The 27,237-nt window shown below is 37.3% G+C and overlaps 1 protein-coding gene across 2 annotated transcripts; it reads right to left on the bottom strand.

Moving 5' to 3' along the window:
- Window positions 1-1,662: 1,662 nt before the first annotated feature.
- VGLL3 (vestigial like family member 3) lies at window positions 1,663-25,670 on the bottom strand. 2 transcript variants are annotated; one of them, XM_087966627.1, is made up of 5 exons: window positions 25,270-25,388; window positions 22,783-22,887; window positions 21,623-21,869; window positions 17,521-18,024; window positions 1,663-4,084 (listed from the first exon to the last, which is right to left on the bottom strand). In XM_087966627.1, exons 3-5 carry the CDS (start codon window positions 21,843-21,845, stop codon window positions 4,038-4,040), a joined length of 774 nt encoding a protein of 257 aa, XP_087822753.1. In that variant the 5' UTR covers window positions 21,846-21,869; window positions 22,783-22,887; window positions 25,270-25,388; the 3' UTR covers window positions 1,663-4,037. The 2 variants fall into 2 exon arrangements, with proteins under 2 accessions (XP_087822753.1, XP_026519875.1); XM_026664090.2 differs by lacking the exon at window positions 22,783-22,887 and having other exon boundaries at window positions 25,270-25,670.
- Between the last annotated feature and the right edge of the window lie 1,567 nt (window positions 25,671-27,237).

Below are 27,237 nucleotides of genomic sequence, written 5' to 3'. Positions count from 1 at the left end.
CTGATCTCATATATTCCTTTTGGTGTTATCTATTCAGGTTCATCACTGTAGTCTATTTTTAATGGCATAAAAATGAGAAATAAATATGATGGGATGAGGATTCCTTGTGAAAACCTGCTGCTGTTTATTTGCATTCTGTTTAATAGTTGTCTATAGCCCAGAAAATTAACTTTCCACCACAGAAACAGAAAAGCAGAACTTTACAGGCATAAACCCACACCAATCTGTGTAGAAATAAAATTTGCACTCATTTATCAAAAGGTATGTGCATACAACCTGTAATGGTAATGCCATGTTTGTGAAATATACGATAGTTAATTGGGTTTTTTTAAAGAAAAATGTTTCTAGATTGTGAAAACAGTCTATAGTATTATTATTTTCAACTCTTTTTGCCAAGGGACCCCACTAGAGTTCTTGGAAAGGGCATTTGATTTACTCTTAAAGTATTGAGAATATAATTCAAACCAGCCTCTTGCACTTTCTTGAATAGTAAACCTGTAATTTTATCTCTCATTCATTTCTACATGATTGTTGTGAATCAATAATAATGAAATCTAAAATGCAAAAGGCTATCTCAAAAGGAAGGAAGGAAGGAGAAGATCTGGTGTTTTGGTAAGTTTCCATTCTTAGATTGAACAGAATGCAATAAATGCTTTATTTAAGCAATATTAAACTAACCAGATTTCATTATTAGTGAGAATTAATATTTTGCTGCAATAATATTGAGGTTTATGAATGAATGCTAAGGTAATTGATCATGCAAGCACATTTGTTATATGCTGGAACTGCAAGCTACCACTATGATAGGAACATATAGCAACCCAGCAAATGCTCTGTTGCATGGTTTATTTATTAATTATTCAACTTATAGAATAAAATTCAAGAATTTCATTGGATTATCTGGCAAAGGTGAATTGTGAATTGTGAATGAACCATGAGCTTCACAAGCCAGAAAGAAGAGATGATTGGCAATGCCCTATAGTATTTGAAATATCTATTTAAATGAAGAGTACTTCATTTGAAAAAATGTTCCCTATAAGAGTGAAGTGAAGCCTATAGACAGAGTATATTTATGAATCTTCACTACATTTTAAAAAATTGAATAATTTAGCATAGGTGTTGGGAAACTGTTATTTCACACAAAAAAGTTGCATCATCAGAATTTTATTTAATAGAATCATGACTCCTGAACCAATGATTTTGGAATTAAGCAATAGAAATCACTTTTGAATAATTGTGTTCACTTCTGTTTATTATAAATTGATGGTTATGATACTGCTGTGATTCAGGGTCTTACAGACAAGACAATCTCTATAGTTTTCTATATCTATATTTGCACACCTCCGCTTGGTTTGTACACCTTCAGCTCTTCCTGGCTTTCTGCTTCTTTCTACTCTTACATAGTTCTTTCTCCTTCCTTACCCTTTCCAGACATTGACACTTTTCCTGCCTCTTTTTTAAAAGTACATATGGATCTGAGCATGGGAAACTTGAAACAACTTCAGTAGATCAAAGCTTTACACCGAAGGGAAGAGAACATGCAATTTTAGAACATTTGAAATCTTTGGATGAACTAGAAATCAATACATTATATTCAGGATAAAAAAAAAAACAGTTCTGAAGAGATGTAGAAAAGACACTCAATAGACTGCAAAGGGAAAATGCTTATGAAAAAAGAACAGCTTTATTCCAGTATTTAATAGTAATGAGCTTTTTGTAAATATATAAAGTTTCCACAAACAGAAACCTAATCCAGATCACAAAAGCCATTTTCCATTGTGGTTACCTGTTGAAACAAAACCCATTCTATGATTTCCATTAGAAATATCCCTAATTAGTTAAAATATAACTTTGGACAAATCAAACCACAATTTTAATAAATTTCACTAAATACTGGTGTTTAATATTTTGATGATAAGTTTACCATGTTTATTATTGTTATTCTCTCTGATTTTACTAAAATTATTAATTAATGTCTTTTTTTCATATTCAACTAACACAGTTGGTTCAATAGAATGTTGATTGGGTTATGAAATACAGGTATTCCTCGAGGTATTACAATTTTACTTAGTGATGGTTCAAAATTATGACACCCCCCAAAAAAGTACTTACAACCTGGTTATCAAGTTATGTATGTTTCATTGGTCATTCATCCTTATGACTGACCACAGAGACACTGCAACATGCCCCCTGACTATTTATCTCCCCATCCTGCCCCATTGCTTTACGCCATGAGGCCAATGCCCCCACTGCTTTACTGCCATGCAGGCTTTGTTTGGTCCTGGCCTGCTTGCTGCTGGATGGCTGGTTTGAATGAGTGGCTTCAGGAATTGGGGCGTAAAGGCAGCAGTGGCAGCCAATACAGTGCTTATTTGTTTCATCAGGCTCGCAGGGCTGACAAAAACTGTTTTCTTTATTTCTCACATTCTTACAGCTTCACCAGTATCTGACTAAAGATGGCTGCTGTTTCTGCTATGTGGGTCTAGAACTCTGGTGATCTTTGAAAAGTCAGTGAGCGATCAGGCATGGGTAGGGAGGAACAATTGGAATCTAGAAGGAAACAGGCCCAGCATCTGTGGACACCCGGTGGGGCAGGGTGGGGGGAAAGCATGAGATATCTCAGTGGGTTGAAGGAGGCCTTGAGTGGTCAGAAGCAGGTGGCCTGTTCCAGCACTAGGTCACCCATTGTCTTCCCTTCACAAGATACATCATGAGCACTTAATGATCTCAATTAACAAATCCATTTAATTTAACATAATTCAATTAACAAATCCTTGGTTTACAAATGTAATTGGCAGGCTCTACTACATTCATAACTCATGTCTAATCAAGTCAGTGTCAGCTATTGGCAACAGCAAAGCCAGACTTTCTCTAGATGAGTTTTGTTTAAAATTTCAAAACTGTACTTGTACCAAATCTCTTTGTAGCATCACCTCGTACTTTCCAGTCTACTGTATATGCTACATAGATTGCTTAAAGTACTTCCTAATCATGGATTTCAAGGCTGGTATAAGTAGGAAACCTCCAAATAGTTTGCAATGAGGGGGGGAAAGAGACACGTACAAGTGCAATATAAAGTGGCTTCTAAAGCACCCAATCAGGTGTTTTAATTAAGATTGAAGCTGAAAGAAATTAGGCTAATATTAGGTATTTTGTGCTCAACAGTAAGAATGGCATTAATGTCAGTGTAAACTTAAGACCAAAGCTTCCTTTGCAGTTAGATTTTCAGTCAAAAGCTCTGTATCCGATTACATTTTGAAACATATTGTCCATATCTCAAAGTTTTCATTAAAAGCAGTAAAGCTTATGCTCATGTTTTTGATGCTACAGCTATTAAAACTATTTTATATGTAAGTGATTGTTCAGAAGAAGGTAAAACACATTCAAGAATTTGTTATCTATGTAGGACTGAATCTATATAGCCAACAGTGAACAATTACAAGATATTTGAGCAAATAACAATAAAATTCCACAAACAACTAAAAGTAGGCATTTAAACAGTGCACCTCTGCAGACAAGTTCTTTAAACAGAACTTTAACATTATTTAACTTTAAAAAAACAATCTGTTCTAAAATATCCTGTAAATATTTATGTAAACTTTCTGTATTTCCTCAAAAAGGATTCACAAATAGCTACCAAAATGCATTCCCAAAATATAACAATTAGTTTCAGTTATGTCCTCACCTGGTTGTGCATTAATATTAGATGCCAATACAACCAAACCAAATGCTTATTTAGCAGCATAAAAAGATGGATATCAGAAATGCTGTTGCAGATTCAGGTGACAAATGATGGATGATGAATAGCTGTTGTCTTTTCATCTCATTTCTACTTAACAATCCTGAGATTGACAAATAGGCAGCTGGGTATAAAGGATCAGTCGTATGATACAGTTGGCTCAGCATTTGCTTAGCAAAATATCTAGTGGTGCTGTGAAGATGCAGAGAGGAGAGAGACAGATGGAAAAGGTGTACCATATCCCTTTCTCAAGGATAGGAACTCTTAATGCTGATTCTTTACAAGTTCCATTTGTACTTCAAAACCATAAAGCCGCCTTAGTTTTGTCCTGATGTTGGGTGCCTGCTTCAAAAGAAAAAGGAAAGGATGCATCAATGGAAAATGTAATACATTTTCTAGACATTATACACAGAGAGAGAGGGGGGGGGAGGGAGGGAGGGAGGGAGAGAGAGTGTCTTCAGTCTTACTTCAGTCTTCCAGGAAAAATTGGGGTGATTTTAAAAAATTTGATATAGTTACCAAAATCCTTTGGCATGAACTTTACCACTCTTTATAAAATTCAATACATGCCTAAAAGATGCTGGTGCTTTTCAGAAATTATAAGACACCACCATTTAGCATGATAGGAATAAGACACAGTGAATCTTAAATTGTTGTGGTCTCTTCACTCAATTTCCTGGCAAGCTTGCAAAGGGATTAGCAGCTTTTCTGATTTTGTACTTAGAATAACAGCACTATAGTATTAAACTCAAAACCTACAATGTGGTTACTCTTAGCCATATTTTGAGGTTTGTTGCTTTAGTCATAATTATGACTAATAACAGTTGATAAATTGTAATTCATATAAATTACTTATATAAAATAAATAAGCAAAATACTTGAAGGTCTCAGTTGATTGGTGTGAACAAAGAACAGTGAACAGCATCTTGGTTCATATCATTAACTACAGTTTAGCATGTCATTCAAACCAGTGAATACAGAGCACTCGCCCCAAATACCATATTTTTTGCGCTATAAGCTACTCCAGACCATAAGACGCACCTAGCTTTATTTCCAGAATGTGTGTGTGTGTGTGTGTGTGTTTGCTGATGCTTTATTTAAACTAAATTTGTATATCAGTGATTGCATGACCTCTGTAGATGCCATAGGTTAAATAAATAAATAAACCTAATATGTAGTTTTGATGAAATTGTGTAGTTTAAGAAGTCTTCAAAAAGTCTTGAAATAACAGTGTGACAAAAAAAAAATACAGAATATACCATGAGGAACTATGCTTGACTTTCAAGACACTCCCTATTGCACCTTGCTTGTTCCATTAATTTTTTTTTCAGTCTTACAGCTGCTAAAAATAAAAAAGCAATCCTGGATCAATATGAAAACCAAAACCAAATTGACTAAAAACAATTAGTTCGAATTTCTTTTTTACCAGACCGATGAATCTACAAATAAAAGTGTTAGAAAAGTTTAATACAAGGGAATTGAAAAAGATGAGACTGTTATTGGTCTCTATCTCAAATCAAACTAAAATTAAGGATAATGCTGAAATTTCAATAGTCAAGGGGGGGGGGTGGCAACATTCCTGAAATTTCTTACTGTTGAATCATTTCAATATACAGTATTTTAATATATTGATTGAATATACTTTTACAATTCTTCAACATCAAGGAAACTATATATAGGCATTTAGAATTATATTTGGTCTTCTGTCTCTTGAATAAATAGAGATGCCTTTCTTGGGACTATGAATGATGCTAATGAGTGGATATTAGTTTCCATTTTCATTCTTTTAAGGATGAAGGATATTTAAGGATATTGTTGGGTAGATAGATATAAGTAAAATTTTTCTTGTAAATGCATAAAAGAATGCTTTTAGTTGAATGGCTGGAATCAGGGTATAGGAAATGCATTTTCATTGAGACACATATTTCTGTATATAGTATTCAAATTCTAATAACTATTTAAATGACAAAGCATCTTCAAAGAAGAGTTCAAAGTTAATTCATACATGGTGAAATGAGGGTGTCAAGTTCCTCCTGTACAGACAATGTAGGTATCAAAGGCCCATGTCCGGGAGTTGCCTTCTCCAGAACTCCATTTCTGATATTACTCAGCTAGAATATAGAACGATGGTAAATACAAGACCCTCAATCTTACTGTAGTACAGCAGCCCCCAACTTTTGGGCACAAGGGATCTGTTCCATGGAGAAAAATTTTTCTGAGGACCAGAGGGGGCATGATTTTGATGCTGCTTACATCCTGCAGATAGAGCTTTGTTTGTTTGTGTGGCCCAATTTCTGCCATGCCGCAGCCCAGTGCTGGTCCACGGACTGGGGTTCGGGAGGGCCTTCTGTAGTCCATAAAATTCTTGGCAGCAGTGCTACCAAGCACCCAAGCATCATCCAGACTTTATGTAATATTTAAATCTACCTCTATAATCAAAGATGTCAAAGAGTGTCAATAACGGCATGTAACCTTGCCTTATTTTCAGGACTATTTATTTAGCATATGGCATATCATACATACATTGACTAGAAATATAAATTAATATTTAAACTATATTAGTAGAATCCAATAAAAATATGAATATTCAAAAAGATCTATGTTCAAATATCAATGAGTGAGGGGGAAAAAGGACTGTGGTAAGAAAAAAGGACTGAAATATGCATGTTAAACATTAATGAAGCTTTTTAATGTCTCCCAGAACTGGTACCCCAAGAGGCAAATGATTTCAACTACAAGCCCTTCAGTGACATCACTTCATTACATCTATTTTTTCTGTTACTTCCAATACTCCTTAGAATATGCTAATTATCACAAACATGTGAATCAACTCAAGCAAAGAAAAGTTTGGATAAGAGCAATGCATAGAATAATAAACTCTGAAACACTAGATCTTGTGAGTAACTAACTACAAAGCATGTGAGTAAATGTTGTGTGACTACTTCTGAGTAGGATTATATTTTTACAGGCAGAGAAACATCATGTGATATATGCGAGTTATCACCCCTTAATGTGCTTAAACTCAAAGAAGCAGTACCATCAGCTTAGAGTTGGTTATAAAAACATTGTTTTAATAGCCTGAACAAACTTTAAGTCAAGTGACACAAAATAGAAATAATCAGGGGTGGGATTCTACCAGTTCTCACCTATTCACTAGAACCGGTTGTTAACATTCTAAGCAGTTCGGAGAACCGGTTGTTACAAGAAATTACTGGCCTAATCCTGTAAGGAAGGCAGGAAGGAAACATTCTGGTGTTGTTTACAGAAACTGCCTCTCCATTAACCCTTTTTATAAGGGTTCTTGGCAGGACTAGACTTCCTGTCTCAGGAACATCTCTGGAGTTTTTTCCCCTCCTTTGCTGGTACTTTGCTTGTATGGAGTGACCATTCAAAGTTACAATGGCACTGAAAAAAGTGACTTATGACCATTTTTCACACTTACGACTGTTGCAGCATCCCCACAATCATGAGAGGCCAGGCGAGGCAATGCATGCCTCGATGTGAGTGATATTGAGTTGGCCACACCCAGCCAATAACATGACCACCAAGCCACGTCCACAAACTAAGCCACGCCCACAGAACTGGTTGTTAAAAAATTTGAATCCCACCCCTGGAAATAATGAAACAGCCTCTTTCTAGAACAGCAAACTTATATTGATTAAATTTGTATGAAGTGAACAGATGGATCTGTATTTTTTGTAATGACATACCCTGATTTGTGATTAGGGGAATCTGAATGGGAGGATGTGGGGGGAACTGTCAAAAAGGTGACATGTTGATTGCACGTGCAAAGGGCACTGATTTGCTTAGTTGTCGTGCCATTTTTTTTAACATGGCCATATCACTGTAGGCCTTTCTTCTGCATTTTTTCAAAAATATTGATGCAATGCCCATTTGCTGTCATATTGTCATTGCTGATATGGTCATGAAGAGGAACACCTAATGACCAATGGAGCATGCACATCTTCATTGCATGTATATAGGATTCTGTGGTTGGCCAGCACTCAGCGCCATATAAAGCTACCAGATGTACCATAACCAGTGAAATATGCCTCCTCAAATGTTCTTTAACATAACAAAATAATTATAAAACTAATGTGTTTCCAGCAGGTTCATCTTGTCTTCATTTTTTTCAATATTACCCCAGGTTAAGTTAAGATGTGAAAAACAAAATATGAATTTTAACAAAAAAAAGCACACACACACACAGAGAGAGAGAGAGAGAGAGAGAGAGAGAGTAAATAATATATACTCCTTTGTAACTACAATGCAAACTATTGCAATTGTGCTTTCAAATTATTCTAATATATGGATTCTAACATGATTCTTCACCCTTCACTATTCTTTGTTTAGCTCCAATCCTCAAAAATTCAACACATTTGAACAGAAAAGAAAAGGAATGATATCTCATTTATTACCTTTTTATGTTTTAAAATTGTCAACAAAGTTGGGTAATGATGAGGGGTTGGTGCAATGACATAATAATGCAAGCAATAGTTTGGGTGAATTGATTGTTGAATTCTCCTTGCAGAAAGAAGAGTCCATGCCATTTTATTAATGGAGAGAAACAGCAATGGATGAGATGACTTTTTAACAATAAATCATAGAAGTGCAAAAAGTAAACAGATTCAGAATGACCTTAAGCCAATTATATTTTCTCCATCTGATCTTACTCACAGGACTCTTACCAATAAAAAATGGAACACAACCCATGCATGGTGCCTTAAGAAGAAACACAGAGCATAAATGTAACAAATGAACAAACTGTTATTCCCACATCATCTACTGCCATATATTCACATCTCAACAAGCCTGCTCCTCATTTGAAAAGATTCTACAAGGTGGAAAAAGAATGTGTATAGCTTCTTTCCAGCTTACTCATGAAATGATTTTATCAGGCCAAATATATCCATTATTGACTAAAATAAAACAGGCATCACTAACACTGTTTCAAAGCCAAATATGTCATGGAGACTGTTCTTCATTATGCAACATCATTTTTAAGGCATGCATATACCGTAAGCTGCTGTATATAAACAAATTGACATTCCCCCTCAAAAAAAAAAAAAAAAAAGAATAAAGACACACTATTCATGTTATATACATGTGAGAATCAAATCTATTAACTGCCAGGTTAATGGTAGGAATGTAAAGCAGTACAGGAATTAAGGAATTCTTAAAGCAAGTTGTTTTTTGAGAAACCATGCACTCAAATCTAGGTATTCTAATCCTTCCAATTTTCTAACCCAAACAGCCTTTCTCTTATACCTCTCTATACTGTATCTGCCCACTAAAGTCTCATAGCATCTTTCCTTTAAAAAAAACTTTTAGAATATTTTAATTGTCCTATTGGCAAGATCTCCACTTATCCTTTTTTTTAAAGTCATATTTATCATATACTTTGGTGTTGTGACTGGAAGGGTTGAGCCTGCTGTGAGTTTTGAATCTGATACATTTGAAGACGGAAGCTTTGGGCCTGCTGTGAGTTTGGAGTCTGATGTATTAGAGGACACAGTTGTGAGCCAGGAGGATGAGAGAGTGTCGGAGACACGGTCATCTCCGGAGCCTTCCACTTCGTTCATACCTCAGGTGTCAGCAGCTGATCCACAGAATGAGCCAGAGGCTTTGAGTGATGACGAGACTGACAGATGTTGGCTTGATGCTAGGACTAGAAGAAGATCGAAATGTCTATCACAATCTGAAAGGAGACGTCAAGCCAGAGATTAATTAGAGAGACTGACACGCCCCTCCAGGGGATATAAGGAGGAGTGCTGGCTCTTGATCTTTGTTCGAAGCAAAGTGTCTTTTGGTTTTGGAGATTGCATCTGACTCTCTCGGCTGCAGCGTCTTGATTTATGGTCAGCTCGGACTTGCCAGACAGATTCCAGGAAGACTGCCAAGGACTGTGTAAACAGAAGCAGTTAACTCTGCCCTGTCTGTGTTTGTCTGTTTGAGCATTTGAACTTTGGAACTTTGGATTCTCACCTGTGGATACAGGTGAGACAGAACATTTTTGCTTCGAATCTTTACTCCATCTTATAACCAAGATGGACCAAACACAACTAAAGCAACTGGTAGAGCAGCAGCAGCAACAAATTGACCAACTTTTACAGAATAACCAGGTCCTACATCAGGTAACTCAGCTGGTTAATCATGTTACGCAGTTGCAGGCTCCTATTGCTCCCCCAGCTCCTCCCCTTAGGAAAAGCCCGGTATCTGTGCCGGATAAATTCTTGGGACAGACTGATATGTTCCCGGCGTTTATGGGACAGTGCCAACTAGTTTTATGGACCAGGCCTTTGCAACCCACTTTGATGTCCCATTGGTTGCAGTGGAACCACCCATAAGGGTGGAAACCGTTGATGGGCGTGAGCTTGGGTCTGGGCCCATTCGTTTTGCCACCCAGCCGTTACGTCTGATTACAGGGAACCACGAGGAGGCGATTAGCTTTTATATCACCTCAGACCTCCATCTCCCCTTGGTTCTTGGCATGGCCTGGCTACGGTTGCACGATCCTCTGGTGGCTTGGGCACAGAACGCAATTTCCTTCCCAAGTCTCCAGTGCATGGATCATCTGAAATATACCTGCGCTGGCCAGGACATCGCCGCCCCCGCTGTTTCCATACCACCGGAGTTATCGGACTTCTCTGATGTTTTCAGCGAGAAGGAGGCAGATCAGTTACCACCGCATCACGCCTATGACTGTCCCGTGGACCTTCTACCTGATGCCCCACTGCCCAAGGGTCGTCTATATTCCATGTCTGAGCCCGAATTGACTGTTCTTCGAGATTTCCTGGATAAGAACTTGGCCCGGGGATTTATCAGACCATCATCGTCTCCTCTTTCTGCTCCCGTCCTTTTTGTGAAAAAGAAGACGGGGGAGTTGCGCTTATGCTGCGACTACCGCAGGTTAAACGCCATCACGGTGAGAAATAGTTATCCCTTGCCGCTCATTCCAGAGTTGATGGAGCGGTTGCGGGAGGCCACTATTTTCACCAAGCTCGATCTTCGAGGGGCCTACAACCTGGTGCGGATGCGCAAGGGGGACGAGTGGAAGACGGCGTTTGGCACCCGATACGGACATTTTGAATACACTGTAATGCCGTTTGGGTTGACCAATGCCCTCACGGTTTTCCAGCATTTAATGAATGACATTTTACGAGACATGCTTGATCGGTTCGTGGTGGTGTACCTGGTTGACATTTTGATCTATTCTCGGTCCAGGGATAGCCACCTTCGTCAAGTCCGTCAAGTATTACAACCCCTTGGGAGCATAAACTCTATGCGAAGCTGGAGAAATGCCTCTTTTTCCAGACTTCCATAGAGTTCTTGGGGCATATCATCTCTCCCGAGGGCATTGCCATGGACCCGAGGAAAGTTGAGGCCTTGTGTAGTTGGAAACCCCCTCGTCGAGTAAAGGACGTGCAACGTCTCTTGGGGTTCGCTAATTACTACAGGACCTTCATCCTGGACTTTGCCAAGCTGACGGATCCCATCACCCAGCTCCTTCGCAAGAAGGTCCCATTCCAGTGGGGGCCCCCGCAGAAACAGGCTTTTGAGGCTCTAAAGAAAGCCTTCATTGCTGAACCTATATTGAGGCATCCTGATCCGAATCGTCCATTTGTGGTTGAGACAGATGCCTCTAACGTAGCTATTGGGGCGGTGTTGCTACAAGCCCCAATGGATGGCGCACCTCTTTTTCCATGCGCATATTATTCAAGGAAGCTCACAACTTCTGAGCACAATTATACCATTTGGGAGAAGGAGTTGCTGGCCATCAAGGCTGCGTTTGAGACCTGGCGACATCATCTGGAGGAGGCTCAGCATAAGGTGGAGGTTCGGACGGATCACCGTAACCTGGAACATTTGTCCACTGCCAAGAAGTTGAACCAACGACAGATCCGGTGGTCGTTGTTCTTTGCTAGGTTCAATTTTTCAGTCACATACGTTCCCAGTGGACAAAATCGGAGAGCGGACGCCCTGTCTCGTAAACCTGAGTACATTGGTCCCGAGGACCCTCTTCCTCCACGTACGGTGCTGCCATCGGAATCTTTGGCTGTTATTCAGGACCCGGTGGATTTGAGGGCTCGAGTAAGAGAGGCACAACGCTTGGTCCCAGCAAAGAATAGGGGAAATTGAACCTGACTCCCCATGGACTCTAGAGGAGGGCTTGCTACAGCATCGAGGACTATTGTACGTACCCACCAGGACGCTTAGAGCCCTCATCATGACTCAATGTCATGACCATCCTGCTGCTGGCCATTTTGGCTTCTTTAAAACTCTTCACCTGGTCACATGGACATTTTGGTGGCCTCGAGTCCGACATGACGTCTTTTCTTACGTTGCCTCTTGTATTACGTGTCGACAAGTGAAGGCTGCATCAGATGCGCCTCCTGGACTTCTTCAACCACTTCCGACTCCGAACCGACCCTGGGGGGCAATCTCTATGGACTTTTTAACGCACTTGCCCTCATCGTCGGGTTATACAATGGTACTTGTGGTGGTTGACATGCTCACCAAGATGGCCCATTTCATCCCGTGTAGAAGGTTACCATCGGCTCGTGTTACTGCCCAGCTTTTCATACAACACGTATTCCGTTTACATGGCTTACCGGACAGAGTTGTTTCAGATCGCGGTGTTCAGTTCACCGCTCAATTCTGGAAAAGCCTAATGAATGCACTACGGATACAAGTATGTTTAGCATCGGCGCACCATCCGGAAACCGATGGCGGGACTGAGAAAGTAATTGGCATCCTCGCCCAATACCTCAGATGTTTTGTTAATCAACGGCAAAACGACTGGGTGACCTATCTTCCATTGGCAGAGTTTGCTTTTAACAATTCTCGGCACACCTCCACCCACATGACGCCTTTTTACGCAAATGTGGGTTACCATCCAAGGTTTTTCCCCCTGTCAATCGCAGATTCTCCAGTTCCAGAGGCACGAGACTTTTTGTCTGAATTACATGCCGTGCATCAATTAATTTCCAGACAATTGGAATGAGCGAAAGCAGACTATAAACGTTTCATGGATCGTTCACATCGGGCGACGCCTCCGTTGGCTGTGGGTGACAAGGTGTGGTTGTCCACGAAGCATCTCCGGGTTGATCGTCCGATTAGGAAGTTGGATCATCGCTTTATTGGTCCCTTCCCTATTGAGGCGGTTATTAATCCTGTGGCTTATCGGCTCACCCTACCGCGCTCCATGCGCATTCACCCTGTTTTTCACCGCTCCCTTTTGGTACCTGACACCCCATCGTGTACTCTCCGTTCTCCAGATGATACGGGTTCTCCATCTGGGCCCAGCACTGAACCTGTTGCGGATACCACAGTGGTCGGCATATACGATTCACGATGGCTGAAGGGACGATTTCAGTACTTTGTAGGGAGGCTGGAAAATGAAACAGAGATTCGTTCCTGGCAGGATGTGTCCAAGGTGCATGCCCCGGACCTTATTCGGATATATCATGCACAATTCCCCTCGAAACCACATCCTGATCGTCAGACTCGGGGGAAGGGCCTTGCGGTGAGGGATAGCGTGACTGGAAGGGTTGAGCCTGCTGTTTTGAATCTGATGCATCTGAAGATGGAAGCTTTGGGCCTGCTGTGAGTTTGGAGTCTGATGTATCAGAGGACACAGATGTGAGCCAGGAGGATGAGAGAGTGTCAGAGATGAGAGAGTGTCGGAGCCTTCCACTTCGTTCATACCTCAGGTGTCAGCAGCTGATCCACAGAATGAGCCAGAGGCTTCGAGTGATGACGAGACTGACGGATGTTGGCTTGATGCTAGGACTAGAAGAAGATTGAAACGTCAATCACAATCTGAAAGGAGACGTCAAGCCAGAGATTAATTAGAGAGACTGACACGCCCCTCCAGGGGATATAAGGAGGCGTGCTGGCTCTTAATCTTTGTTCGAAGCAAAGTGTCTTTTGGTTTAATGTTATATACATTTAGCTTTTTTGTGCCATTATCCAGGTTCTGCTGCTATAACAAAGGTGCCATAACCCAAGTTCTAATCTACTGTATAATGCAATATGAATGCAATATCAGGAGTTTTCCATTCAATTGTACAGAATGTGAAGGATGTGTGTTTGTGATTTATTTTTATTGTTATAATGTACACTGAAGATGGCATTTAATTTTGTTGTACGAGGTGCAATAACAATAATGTAAACTAAACTAAAACAAGATTTGGCACACCATGCAAAATAAGTTACATGCATACTACCGTGTTTCTCATATAATAAGGCCGGATCTTATTTTTTTTTTTTTGAGCCCCGAAAAAATGGCTAGGCCATCTTTTCGGGGGTGACTTAATTCCCCCCCCCTTGCATTTTCGGGCGGGCGGCGACGGCTTGGATGTTGACCTCGGCGTTGATGGGGCACTTCGTAACGGGGTCAACACAGGCAGCACCATATCTGGGTATGCAACAAAAGTACTTCCTAATGGCAAGCCCCCCCCCCCATTCCCACCATTTCGCATGTTTTAATATAGGCCTTAATTTGGGGGGAGGGGCTAATTTCATTTCATGCCTATAAAACATGCTGGGACTTCCTATTGGGGGAGGCCGTATTGTTGGAGAAACAGGGTAGCATAAGAAACTGCATTTAGCTCTAACGCTTTAATTAATTCTGTTCTTAGACTAAGAAGTCACAAGTTTGGGTCTGGAATCATGAACTTGACATTATCAATCTCAGTAATGCTACTCTCTTGGAATGGAAGAGGAGCCTGTTCTTTCTACTTAATTGATTCTACTTAATTGATTCTTTAACCACCTTGATAGCTGGGGGAACACACAAAAACATAACTCTGTACACTGCATTATTAGTGTTTCATTTTTTTTAAAGTATACATTATGGCTATATTAAAGTTATTGTATGTGAGAGTACACCTAGCTAATGTGATGACCTTCTGCCCTTCCAATTTTCTTTTCTCCATGAAATAATAAGTTTGCATTTTCTGTTTTGTTTTTAACTTTTCCTTTAAAATTAGGGCTTTAAAAAAAAAAAGAAATGATTTATTTTTATTTTTGTGGGCTGAGTGATAGTCTGGACAAAGGAAAATAAAAATAAAAATAGATGGTATAATATTTGAGCCATTTTTCCTTCTACGTGTTAACCAAAACAAATTTCATTGAAAAATCAAATCTACTAAAAATATACTATACCTTGCAAAAAGTAGGTTCTATAAAGAGTAATCTGCTTGTCTTGGCAGATGATGACATTATAACAGCTCAAAATATGAAATGTAATTATTATTGTCTCATCACTATAGCTAGAAACATTATTAATGGCCATAAAATTATCCAGGCTTTTTAAATATATAATCGTGTGCTGTTTTTTTATTAATTTCTTGAGGCTGCAGGTATCAAGCAACTGACTGTGCCATTACATAAATGCAAATGTGAAAACAAACCCTGCTGGTTTGTAGCTATTAGTACAGAAAAAAAAGAGAGAGAGAAAGTCAGATGCAGTTAAAATACATCCAAATTATTACTTGTCTTTTCCCTTCCCTCAGATAATTATTTTGCTTGATCCTGTGTTCTATTTCAAACATTTAAAAAAGGAAAACAATTTAAAATGACAGAATGTATCTAACACGTTTTCCTGACACAACACATAGAAATCTTGAAGTAAATGAGCCTATGTCCAATGATGTTTAATGCATAAAAAGATTTGCTTACAATAGTGCCAAATAAACCTATGGATTTATTACACAAAAAAATGAACTATGACACATATTCATCAAAACAGTCATCATTATGTTTTTCCTAAATGCTGCTATTTGGTAAGGACTTTATAAACCTGTATTGAATATACAGGTTTTCTCTCATTTCTTTAATGGAGTCATCTCAAATGAAGATAGCTGTTTCATTTTGAGCGCAAAACCAAACATACATTACCTTCTTTAAACATGACATAGTTTCTGTAGACCGAAACTTCATGATCTACTATCCAGTAATATGTAGGGGACAAAATGGGAGAGGAAGGGAGGGAAGGGAAAGGAAATACATGCCTATGCTAAATTTTTCACAATTCAGTGAGTGATAATTCATATTTTGTCAGAAATTAGTTATGCCAGTCACAAGCAGAATGTATAAGTTCCACAATAATGCCAATGAACTATCCTGTATCATCTGCTATATAACACAGCACAGGAATAGTTAATATAATTAATATAATATAATATAATATAATATAATATAATATCATATATCATATCATATCATATCATATAATAATATAATAAATATAATATAATAAATATAATATAATATAATATAATATAATATAATATAATATAATATAATATAATATAATATAATATAATATAATATAATATAATATAATATAATATAATAATATTTATATTAATAGTTAATAACAAATTGAGCAAATGCAGTAGAGTTCTGAAAATTTCAGTTTCTGTGTAACAAAATGCCAATAACTAGACAAGCCAACTCATTAGAGTTATTCCAACTTTCTAACAACACAGGCTTGGTATATAGATGACATAACACCATGCATGTTTTAATTCATGGCTTGTCTGACAAGTGATAATTACTTATTTGTTCATAACACAAAGCATGAACAATAGTTTACAAATGATGATGATTGATTTAACAATCATGTTAAAATGCATTGAAAAAATATTTGCAGGATTAATGTCACAGGACATTTTGAAAAGCTTTGAATGATTTTGTAGATCAACACTTCAAACAGGAGTTTGCCTCAAATTTTATATTTCAATATTAATAATGCAGTCAAATCTGCTGAATGACAATATCTGAAATCAGCATTCTTAGAAGTTGTAAATTTAAGAAGTTGTTTTAAGTGACTGATTCAAAATAAGCCTAACAATAATGTTATCTGTTTGGATTGCAACAACTAAGCTTGTAGTTTAGTGTAACAATTTGACATTTCCACAAATGCAGAAAACATATTAATCAGTGGTGGGATTCATTTTTTTTTTTAACTACTGGTTCTGTGGGCTTGGCTTGGTGGGCATGGCAGGGAAGGATACTGTAAAATCTCCAGTCAGAGGTGGTATTTGCCAGTTCTCTGAACTACTCAAAATTTCCGCTACCAGTTCTCCAGAACCGGTCAGAACCTGCTGAATACCACCTCTGATATTAATGTAATATGTACTCCAAATATTGAGTTGTCGCAATGGAATTTGGTTTGTATAATTATAAGGCAATTAATTGTAGCTGAAATTGTAACTTAACATTCTGGAAAATTATGGCAATATCAAGTCTGAAATCAGATTTCAACTGAATTAATGACTAAAGATTATGAAGTTTCCAAACTTAAAACCAAAAGTCAGAAAAAGCAATTTAGTTTTAGCACACAAAAAAACCCTCCTACTTACAAATATAAATACATAATTATATTTTAAAAAATTGAGTAAAATTTATAGTGTGTGTTGATTTATTAGGAAAAAGGTTGACATATCATTGAATTAAAAAAATTCATTCAGGTCTACAGTATGTGAATTTAAACCATCCTATTCTTGAACAAGATTAAGAACAAAATTCATTACAATTGTTTATTCTAATAAACAAAAAAGTTAAACTCGGACTATGAAAGTCAACCATAAAGGCTCATGGTGACCTTAAACCAATTAATATTTCTAACCTGTCTTAGAGTTTTATGAAGATAAAATAGGAAAAACCAAGTATACCATATTGAACTCTGGAAAATAAGGAAGAATATAAATACAATATTTTAATACTTTTCTGAAATATGTATAGATACCCGCAGGCTAATTCCAGCTTACCTGTTTCAAATCCAAACGTTGGCACAATATCAACTGTCCCATGGAAGGCTCCTGCCCAAGCCGAGGTAGCACAGCTGACAGTAGTAGGATCTGACTTTGTTGCATCACACTGTGGTGGAGGAATCTTGCCTGAACAAACTGAGGGCACTGGCAAAGGTCTGTACCGTGGGTCAAGATGTGAAGTCGGATGATGGTGATGATGCATGTGTACATGGGGATGATGGTGATGCATGTACATATCATGCATATGTCCATATGAAGAGCTCACCTGAGATGCTAAAGGATAATGCCAAGACTCTTGCATGTTAGATGAGGGAGATGGAGCAGTCTGATGCAACGTATGCCCTGGCCAGCTGTTTGGATCTGCTACTGAAAAGGTGCTTGGTATAGTAATGGGAAAATCACGATGAATTCCACTTAAAGATGGTGGAGGTGGAGTTTGATAAGAACTGGTCCAAAATGAAGCTGGGAAGCTCCTCCTTTGGTTTGCAATTGTTGTGTTTTCTTTTAAGAGAAAAAGCAAAAATGATATAAACTCTCAAAATGAATTCAGAAACACCACTGCTATTATGTAGAGAAACTAAGGATGTTCATAAACATTTTTAAATGTTCATGAAAGTATATCAAAAAATATAATAATCATAGCACATTTTATAGTGACCAGTGCTTTATATCTATTATACCTTTTAAATTAAATCTAAAATTAAATTCATATTATTAAAACAGAATGTGAAATAATTGAAAATCTGATGAACTAGTGATTTTTGAATCAAGGAGGTAGTTTTTAAAAACTGTATAACACCATGAAAAAATATTGAAAATTATGGAGACAAATATTTTTATATTTCTTATAAGAATGGGGGTCTCAAACTGCCTTATAAAAGATCTCTAAAGGGATGTTGTTCAACAGAGAAGGCACGATTGCTATTTAGATATATCCTAATGGAAAGGACCCATGTCATGTCAGCCTTGCCAGTACTCAGCAAAACATAATCATAAGCAGATTGTCCTGCAGTTATCCTTAGTCTATACCAGTGTTCCTAACCACAGCAACTTTAAGATATGTTAACTTCATCTTCCAGAATTGCCCAGCTAGCATCAAATTCCATACATGCTGGGTTGAAAAATGCTGTTTTAAGTCAACTATGATCTTAGAGGTGACAAACAGATTGAATTACAGCAGAAAGCACCCTTGGACTGGAAATCATGTAGTAGTGTGTTGAACATGCACCCCAGCAATAAGCCTAGGGGTTAAATTTACCTGATGGTGGTTTTGTTGCTGGTCTGTATGGATTCCTGTTAGATTTTTAGGTATTATTAATTTAGGATTCTATTATATCTATTGTTCTGAAACAGAGGTTTTAGTCCTCTGTTTGCGACCCAGAGGAAATGTTGTGATTTCTGTCAATTTAATATGTTAATTTAGTTTGTTCTTATTTTTGTTTGTTGTAGCATTATGTTAATGATTAATATACTGAGAAATAGTTACAATACTTTCACAAATTCTGAAAATCCACATAAATCATTTGTTCATGCAATTAAGTTACAATACTCTATGAATTCAAGATATGAATTCTTGAATATGATATGAATCTATGAATTCAAGATGCTACTATCTCTTTAGATCTGGCCATCCAAAGTAAACTTAAATTGTTTCTTAGTTGTATTTCTTCATTGAACTTTGTATGGTCTTAGTCTGCTGTTAAACTAGTGAAAATAATTAGAAGAAAATATGTCATATGGTTTTAAATTTACTAGTGTCTGGAGACACATGCGTAGTAGTATTATTGGAACTATCTAATATAAAATAATGATAAGCAGAATATAAAAGAAAGAACTAGAGAAAAATCACAAAATACAAAGATCTTTACATAGAAGTAAAACAACTGTGGCAAAGGAAAACAAAGATAGTAATAGGTATCTCAGAAGCAATCCCAAAGCAATAGGATCACAGCTTGAAAATACTTGGCAATGGCAAAATCATCATCAATCAATTGCTAAGGATGTAAGCTTTACTTTGAAAAGCTTACATCCTGTGACAATACCTTTAATACTATCAGACCACAACATCTGCCAATCCAGAGTCCTTGGAAATGCCAAATCCAGATGTCTAAACATCTGGCTGATTATGCAACCAACCTAATATTGTTATACTATCTTTTCATATATAAAACTCAAAGCAGCAAACATGCCTAAGACTTCTGTCCCCTATCTATTTTTCCACAACAATCTGTAAAGAGGGTTGGGCTCAGGGATGGGATACGACAGAGTTAACTACCGGTTCGGAGATTTGGTGATTTATGATGTGCTTCCCTGCACGCTGCGCGGGCGCGCCTGTAAATCATCATCAGCACGCTGCGTGCAGAGAAGCAGCCTTTGAAACAGTCCTCTTTTCCTGCCTTTTTAACTGCAGCTGTGCCTTGCACAGCAGCTGAAATTGAAAAATCAGGAAATAAAGGTCAGGTAAGAGCCAGGTTGGGTGGGTGGACAAAAACATCAGCAGACATAGAACTGGTTTTATGTCTGCTGCTCTTCAGAGCTACCAGTTCTGTAGAGGTGGACAGAACCGGTAGAAACCCACTCCTGGTTGGCCTAAGAAAGAATGCCGTCTCAAAGTCAACCAGCTGGCTTTCATGGCTACAAAAAAGCATAATCAACCCAAATTGTTGGATTTGTGCTATTACTGTGATTACCTTTAATAAGACGTGAGAAAATGACTTAGTGGCATACTAGTGTTCAAATTTCTAAAAGTGGAAAACACTTCATAACTTCTTTTTCTGCCATTGCAAAACAGAAGAATATTGAGTATTTTTTATTTGTTCTTCTATCAAGATAAATCAGTAGGTAATTCTTAATCCTGAATTATTTTCAATGTTGGTTTGGGTCTGGAAAAAAATTTAAATCTCCAAAATATTTTTATAAAAAACTAAAGAGTAAAACTTTAGATACATATTAATTATTTATAAGAACTCTACAATAAAGAATGGGAAGGTCACACACTAATAAATTAAGTTAACAGCTCTGAAGATTTAAAAAATTGTTTGTTTTTCTGCAGATGAAATTATTGAGTAAAACGTTACCTTTTATGAATATTGAAAAATCAGATAATGTTTTAACTTTTTAAAAGTATTTGTTGCCAATCCCGTAATAGTGGAAGTATAAAATGGGTGGAAAGATGTTAACTCCTATGATATAGGCTTATATCACTGTGTTAATTTCACATCCATACATTTGTTTAGATGGTTTAAATTGGTTTGCAGAGTTGAATATTTTGAATTACATATCCCATGTTTTGAATTTATCATTATTGGAAGAATTATTCCAACTATTTGCAAAGTTTGAGGTGCTACAAAATGATACTACTCTTCAGTGTCCTAAAAACAGAGAGGTTCAGAATGACAATTTTGAATCAACCCTGTATGTCTGTTAACTTAAACTTAATTGATATAATGACCAATGTTATTCCACATGACCACACATTGATATGTTTAAAATTGGGCAAATGATTTTCTCTATATATGATATGCATTTCAATTGCTTTCTTGTGTGTTTTGAATTTTTAATTATTCTTACTTGTTATTTATCTATACATTAAAACTTAATAATGATGAGTGGTACAATGGCCTAGAGGTTGAGCTCTAGCCTCACACTGAGGAGGCTGTGAGTTCGATCTTGTGTAGAAGCAGATATTTTTCTCTTTGGACACGATGAGAATATATCTGCTGAATATAACTCCACATTGGTGACAGGAAGGGCATCTGGCCAGTAACCACTCAGCTGTATTCGGTTGCCCAAACTCCACCTTGCAAGGATTATGGGGTCATTAAAAGATGATTTGATTAATAATGATAATTAAAACATTCCCAGCTGTTTTTACATTCTTCTTGAAGCTGTTTAGATTCTATCCAGCCAGGGCAATATTTTTGCTAGCTAGCCCAATTTTTCTAGCTGCATCTCTTATGTGTTGGTTGCAGATAGATGTATGGTTTTGTGTTGTGTTGTATTGCTTTTGTTCTTTAAATAACAATAATATAGTAAGATGAAAGAAATCACAGTATGTGAAGAAAACAATGTACAATTCAGTTTTCCTTTTAAAACTTACCTCTCCATAAATCTGTTTTGGTTTTTGAAAGAACAGCCTCTGAATTGAAGTTATTGGCTTGATTTAAAGCTCTTGAAAAGTGTTCATCCACCACTGAGCCAATATCTCCCTGAAAGTAGGTGAAAAGGACGCAGCGAGAATTAAGGTATTCCATTTCAGTAGGCTGATCTTTCTCCTCTTCCTCTTGCTTATTAGAAAGTGTTACTTCCAGAGTTTCTTGCATCTTACTGTATACAACTATTTTATTCTAAGAATAGAGAAAAAATGGATAAATAATAGAATAATATATAATTACATATCATAAAAGCTGATTGTCAACCTATGAAAATGAATATACATTATATATTTGTTACAACTGTCATTCATGACCTATTCTCCATAGTAGGAAATTTGCTAATTAGTTACTATCATGGCCTGTTAGGATCTCCCTTATATTTCCCATCTGGTTATTTGATTGTGATAGAAAAAAAATTTAAAACAAGTCTTTCTGAATGTTTCATAATGGTGAAAAATACTATCTCACTCCTAAACAAATACATTTTTTATTATCTCTCTTTCCCAGGGTGAGCAGTCATGATCAGTAGATGATGGAGAAAGAAGAGAAAAGTAATCCGTTCCCTCAGTGAAAAAGAGTAAGTATTCAGAAATGAAAAATAGAGGCCATATATTTTGATGAAGAAAAGAAGAATGCCAATAATTTATTATTTCAGTGTTATTCAGCTTTAAGATGTTTCATATTTAACAAAAGCAAATTCTTTGCAGTATTTTTGTGCATTGCATAAAAAGGCAGATTTAAACTGAATAAATAATGTGGAAAACAAAAGAATTATAATCTCAATCATATGCATAATTACTTGGAAGTAAGTTTTAATTATTTTCCAATAAAACAGACAATTATGCTAGGAAAAAATCAGCCAAATTTAACCCAATAATTTTCAAAATATTCCTTTTTTTACAAAAAACTTGTCTATTATGACATGACACCCCAATATTCTATTATAAAAATAAAAATTTAAGTAAAATAAATCATAAAGTTTCAAAGCAGTTTAGATTTCTAGATATGAAAAACATCTGCTTCTTGACAGACAAGTTTGTTCAAAGTAGATATTAATGTCATACAACATTAAATTATAAATTAATAAATAAACTTGAATACCTACATCCAAAAATCAGTTACAATTTAACTGAAGGGGAGAGAACTCCAGATTTATACTGCTCTGACACTGTAGAGTAGGCTTGAAATAATTAGCCTGGTTTTGACAAATCTGCTCACAGTAGCAGAAAGAAAAAAAAAATAAAACAGAAATTATTGAAGTTTAGACCATATTTGTGAATTCCAACCAAGATAGTATTAAGGGTCACTTCCCATGTATGGAGAAAACATTTTTGTGTGTGTATGCATAATAATGATAAAACCTCATGGAATGCAGTAAAAGCAAAAAAAAAAAAAAAAAGTGAATTCTCAGATGACTATATTGGGGCCAAGTCAATATTAGTCCCACTTCACCCACGCACAGCATAGTCTAAAAGTGTTGTCATCCTGATAAGAATGTACTGATTTATTTTGTTACATCAGATTCTTAAGTCAAAGAGTAAAAGCTAAATTTCAAAAATAAAATTTTATATATAGAGTTTTTATATTTTTTTTCACTTTTCTTTGAAATCAATACTATAATCAAATATATAACAAAGTTCGGCTTTCTATCATTTATTTAAATTTTGGCAAATAACTCTGTACATATTTAGCAAAGAAGTCAGTGAAATTGTATTTAATAAAACATATCTACTGAAACTGCTGCCATGGTAAATGTACTGTATATGCAGACATTTGATTCATATAAGTCTTAATTTTGTTGTATCATGGCTGTTTGGAACTGATATAATACTGACCTGAACAATCAATTGACTTCATTAAAAACAAACAGCAAGCAGTAGAAACAATATAAGCAACATAATATAATGGTACTTTTAGCAGAAATGTGTTCATTTACTGAGATGCTATATTTCCATGCATTAAAACTCAGTTAATCAAATACTCTTATGCAAAGGATTAAAGTCTTTGCAGTAATACATCCTATAGTTTTTTAAATGTTTGCTGTTACAAACCAATTTTCTATTTGAAACTATGGGACATTTTATTTCTGGTGACTTATAAAAGACTAAAACTCAAAACTGACTAGGCTTTCCATTTAAAAATAACTTATTGTGCTTTAGAGTCTGCAATCATCATAATGATCAAATTTACACTATAACAAACCTCAAATGTTTCTTTAATTTAGACAAAACATTACATTACCTTTTAAAAGAAAATTTTAGTCATTTATTCTGAAGATATGTACCCCTTAAGTAAAAGACCATACTGAATTTAATGTGAATTGTTTCTGGACTTGCTGTATATTCAAAACTGGGGCATAAATGCAGAAAAATAGTCTTTCTTAAGGACAACCTTCAGCTTTTATTCAAAATTAATGGTGAATTCGTTAATTCACAGCACCAACATCCCTTCTTTTTAGCAATTTATGCAAGCAGGCTTACTCTTCCAAGTCCTGTACATTCCTACTTCTAAGATAATAGCAGAACTTTGAACAGATATCAGGTGACTCAGAAAAGGGACAGAGTGGCTCTCAATATTGTCTTCACAAAGGTTTTCACATTCCAAGAAGAGGATAATTCAAGAAACCCTCCAGCCTTGGGCACAGAATTGATAAAAAAAGAAGAAAAAACAGCAAGCTGGATGTATCTCCCACAATCCTCTGATACTGATACTTCCATTTTGATCAGGGGGGAAATAACTTTAAACATGAAGTGCTACCAGTTTGCAGTATATTAGTTCTATGTTACGGAACATAGCAGCACCTTTTCTTCTGCCCTCTTAGGCAGCCCTCTTACAGGTTCCTTGTTAAGTCTGCTCATCTGATAGCCTCTCTTCTTCAGTTTCAGCCATCAAGCTATCAAAATCATCCAAGCCCCTCCAGTGACAAAGCTCCAGTGCTCCTCGTTTGAGCAAACACTTCGTCAAATGACAGTGGCTGAAGCCACCCTACACCTACACTGCTCAGAGCCTGCCCAAATACTCATAGGGTGGCAAAAAATAAACTCCCATTCACCATGTAGGGGCATTTTGGATCATGTTCAGACTAAAGTTTGAAGGGCTATGTATAAGGTGTTAGTAGTAAGTCAAAGCATGTGTTCATGAATACAACTATGAGTAAGTGACCGAGTCAAACACTGCATCTGATTGGATTCATATGCTCTTTTTATATGTAGTCTGCTTGTTGAAGAGATGAGTATTACTTCTAAATTAGAGAATGCCGGAAGAATATTTGTGTATATGGAGTGTGGCTGAAGACAGGTCTCAACACAGAGCAACCAGTCACTCTGTTCAACCAGGTATGTTCACCTAATGAGCCTCATGAATCAAGCTCCTAAGTGATACACAGCATTGGTTAAACTACAAAGAAACCCAGCCCCTTCTAGAGATAAACGTCCAGTGTTTATTTTTGAGCCGACACTTCACCAAATTTTTCTCACGACTGGGTTCATCCACCCCACCTCTCCCAAGAACGGGACTAGCAGACTCCGTCATTCCCATTTCTCCGCCCACTACGAGAAGAACAGCTTTCCTGTTGACTCGTTAAGACTCTCACCTGTTGGCTCGACGTGAACGCCGGTGTGGAGAACGGACAAGGACTCGTGGAAGACACGGAGGATGCTGCGGGCAATTTCACCTGGGACGGGTGACACGTCGCCTGCGCCTGGTGCCTCACCACATCCGAGCAACTCATGCTGACTCGCAGGACCCGCTCTTGCTGGTCGCTGCAGCTCTACGCTCCGGTCACGACTACCTTTTCCCAAGTGATCTCGACAACGGCGCTTTGATGGGACTGCGAAGCCAAGACGCGTTCATCTTCAGCAGGCGGCCACTTTAACACTTATATAAGAAGTTCTGAACCGCGGCGGCGGCGGCCGCATTAAGGAGGCAGAGAAGCGCAATACGCCTCTGCCGCCCTGATTATCATATACGTAATACGGAGCCCCCACGCTCGATCAGTTGCTAGAGCACCAGGCAGCGCGTCCCCACTTTGGAAACTCCGCCTTGCCCTCTTCGGATTGGAGCAAAGTTTGCATCGAGACTGAAAGTGGATTCTCACAAAAAAAGAAACTGCCGGCTTGCTTCTTTTACGCAGGTTGATAGAAGCGCGCTGTGTCAGTCCGCTGGGTTAGATTGGGGTATTGCGCGATGGGAATGCTGCGGTACGTTTTGCTTCGCGAAAGCTGAGAATAGCAATTGCGCCCAAGGAAGGATGAGGAAATAATATACATTTTTGCTTTTTTTCTTTGCTGTCAATGTATCTGACAATTTGAAATTCATCGTGGAATATACATCATCCTCTAATTTAATTTTGCATTGCATTTTTGCATTGCATTTTTGCATTGCATTGTTATAACCTTAGCATAAAGATGGGACATACAAAGAGCAAAAAACAAACTTTCGATCTAGTCGCAGCAGGTACAATGGCATCTGCTTTCCTAAAGTGCGTTATAATAGTAAATCTTTACAGGCAGAGATGATCAGAGATGAAAAAATAATTTCAGGAAAAAAAGAAATGACAAATCTGTAAGAATTGATGCAGATTTAACCTTTTCTTCTCATATGATTTTTAAAAAGACACCTTATGCAATATAATGCCAAAGCTCATAAAACTACCGCCAAACCATTTTCAATTGGAGCATTTTGTGAATTGCTGCTTTTGGAAAAATGCTTATAGTTTTCTGGTTTTCCATCATGTGGGAACTAAGTAGTTTATTTTTAAAGGAAAGGAAATATTCTCTCTCTCTCTCTCTCTCTCTCTCTCTCTCTCTCTCTCTCTCTCTCTGTGTGTGTGTGTGTGTGTGTGTGTGTGTGTGTAGCCATAGAATACTCAGAATTTTTTTACCTGTACACATTCACCCACACCCACATAATATTATTGCTATCCATCCAGGGGCAGCATATGGCAATCAGACAACCAATTGAGGGTTACCATGTAATGTTACAGACTGCTTCATATGTGTTCAGAAATTGCCACATGTGCTTCAATTCATTTTTTCCCAACATTTTCATCATACTGTCATCCACCCATGAAAATGTAATGCTATTGCAAGCAAATCACCCATGTCCATTAAAAGCTTGACCGTGGTCATTTAGCTATCTACAATATAGTCATGACCATTTAAGGGGGTCATGGATGGCTGCTTTCTTGGATTTCATTGTGCCTTCTTTGAAATAATGTAGATTTACCATCCACATATACATTTTTTCTGTTGAAAGGTGGCCCATTGTGTAATTAACTGCTCATGGAGGGGTGAGCACGTGCAACCCATGTGTCAATATGTCACAGAACAGAATACAGAAGGCTGCATGTGGTTTATGCCTTATGGTTGCTACATGGTGAAGAATGATCCTCTTATTCTTTTCGATTTATGATTTGTCAGACTGCCTTGGTTTAGCCTTAGCATCCAGATTCATTGTTTGTTAGATGGGAGTTGCTGCAACAATAATGTGATTAGTCAGTGTTAACTCTCAGTTCCTTTACTCCATTGTCTCCAACATTGCTATGGAAGAAATTATCCTG

The sequence above is a fragment of the Notechis scutatus genome, chromosome 5 (assembly GCF_049901735.1).
Source record: "Notechis scutatus isolate UNSWTSFEM ecotype Mainland chromosome 5, rNotScu1.2, whole genome shotgun sequence".
NCBI classification, from domain to species: domain Eukaryota; kingdom Metazoa; phylum Chordata; class Lepidosauria; order Squamata; family Elapidae; genus Notechis; species Notechis scutatus.
Note: the sequence above shows the minus strand (reverse complement) of the source record. Positions and strands in the feature narration are given on the sequence as shown.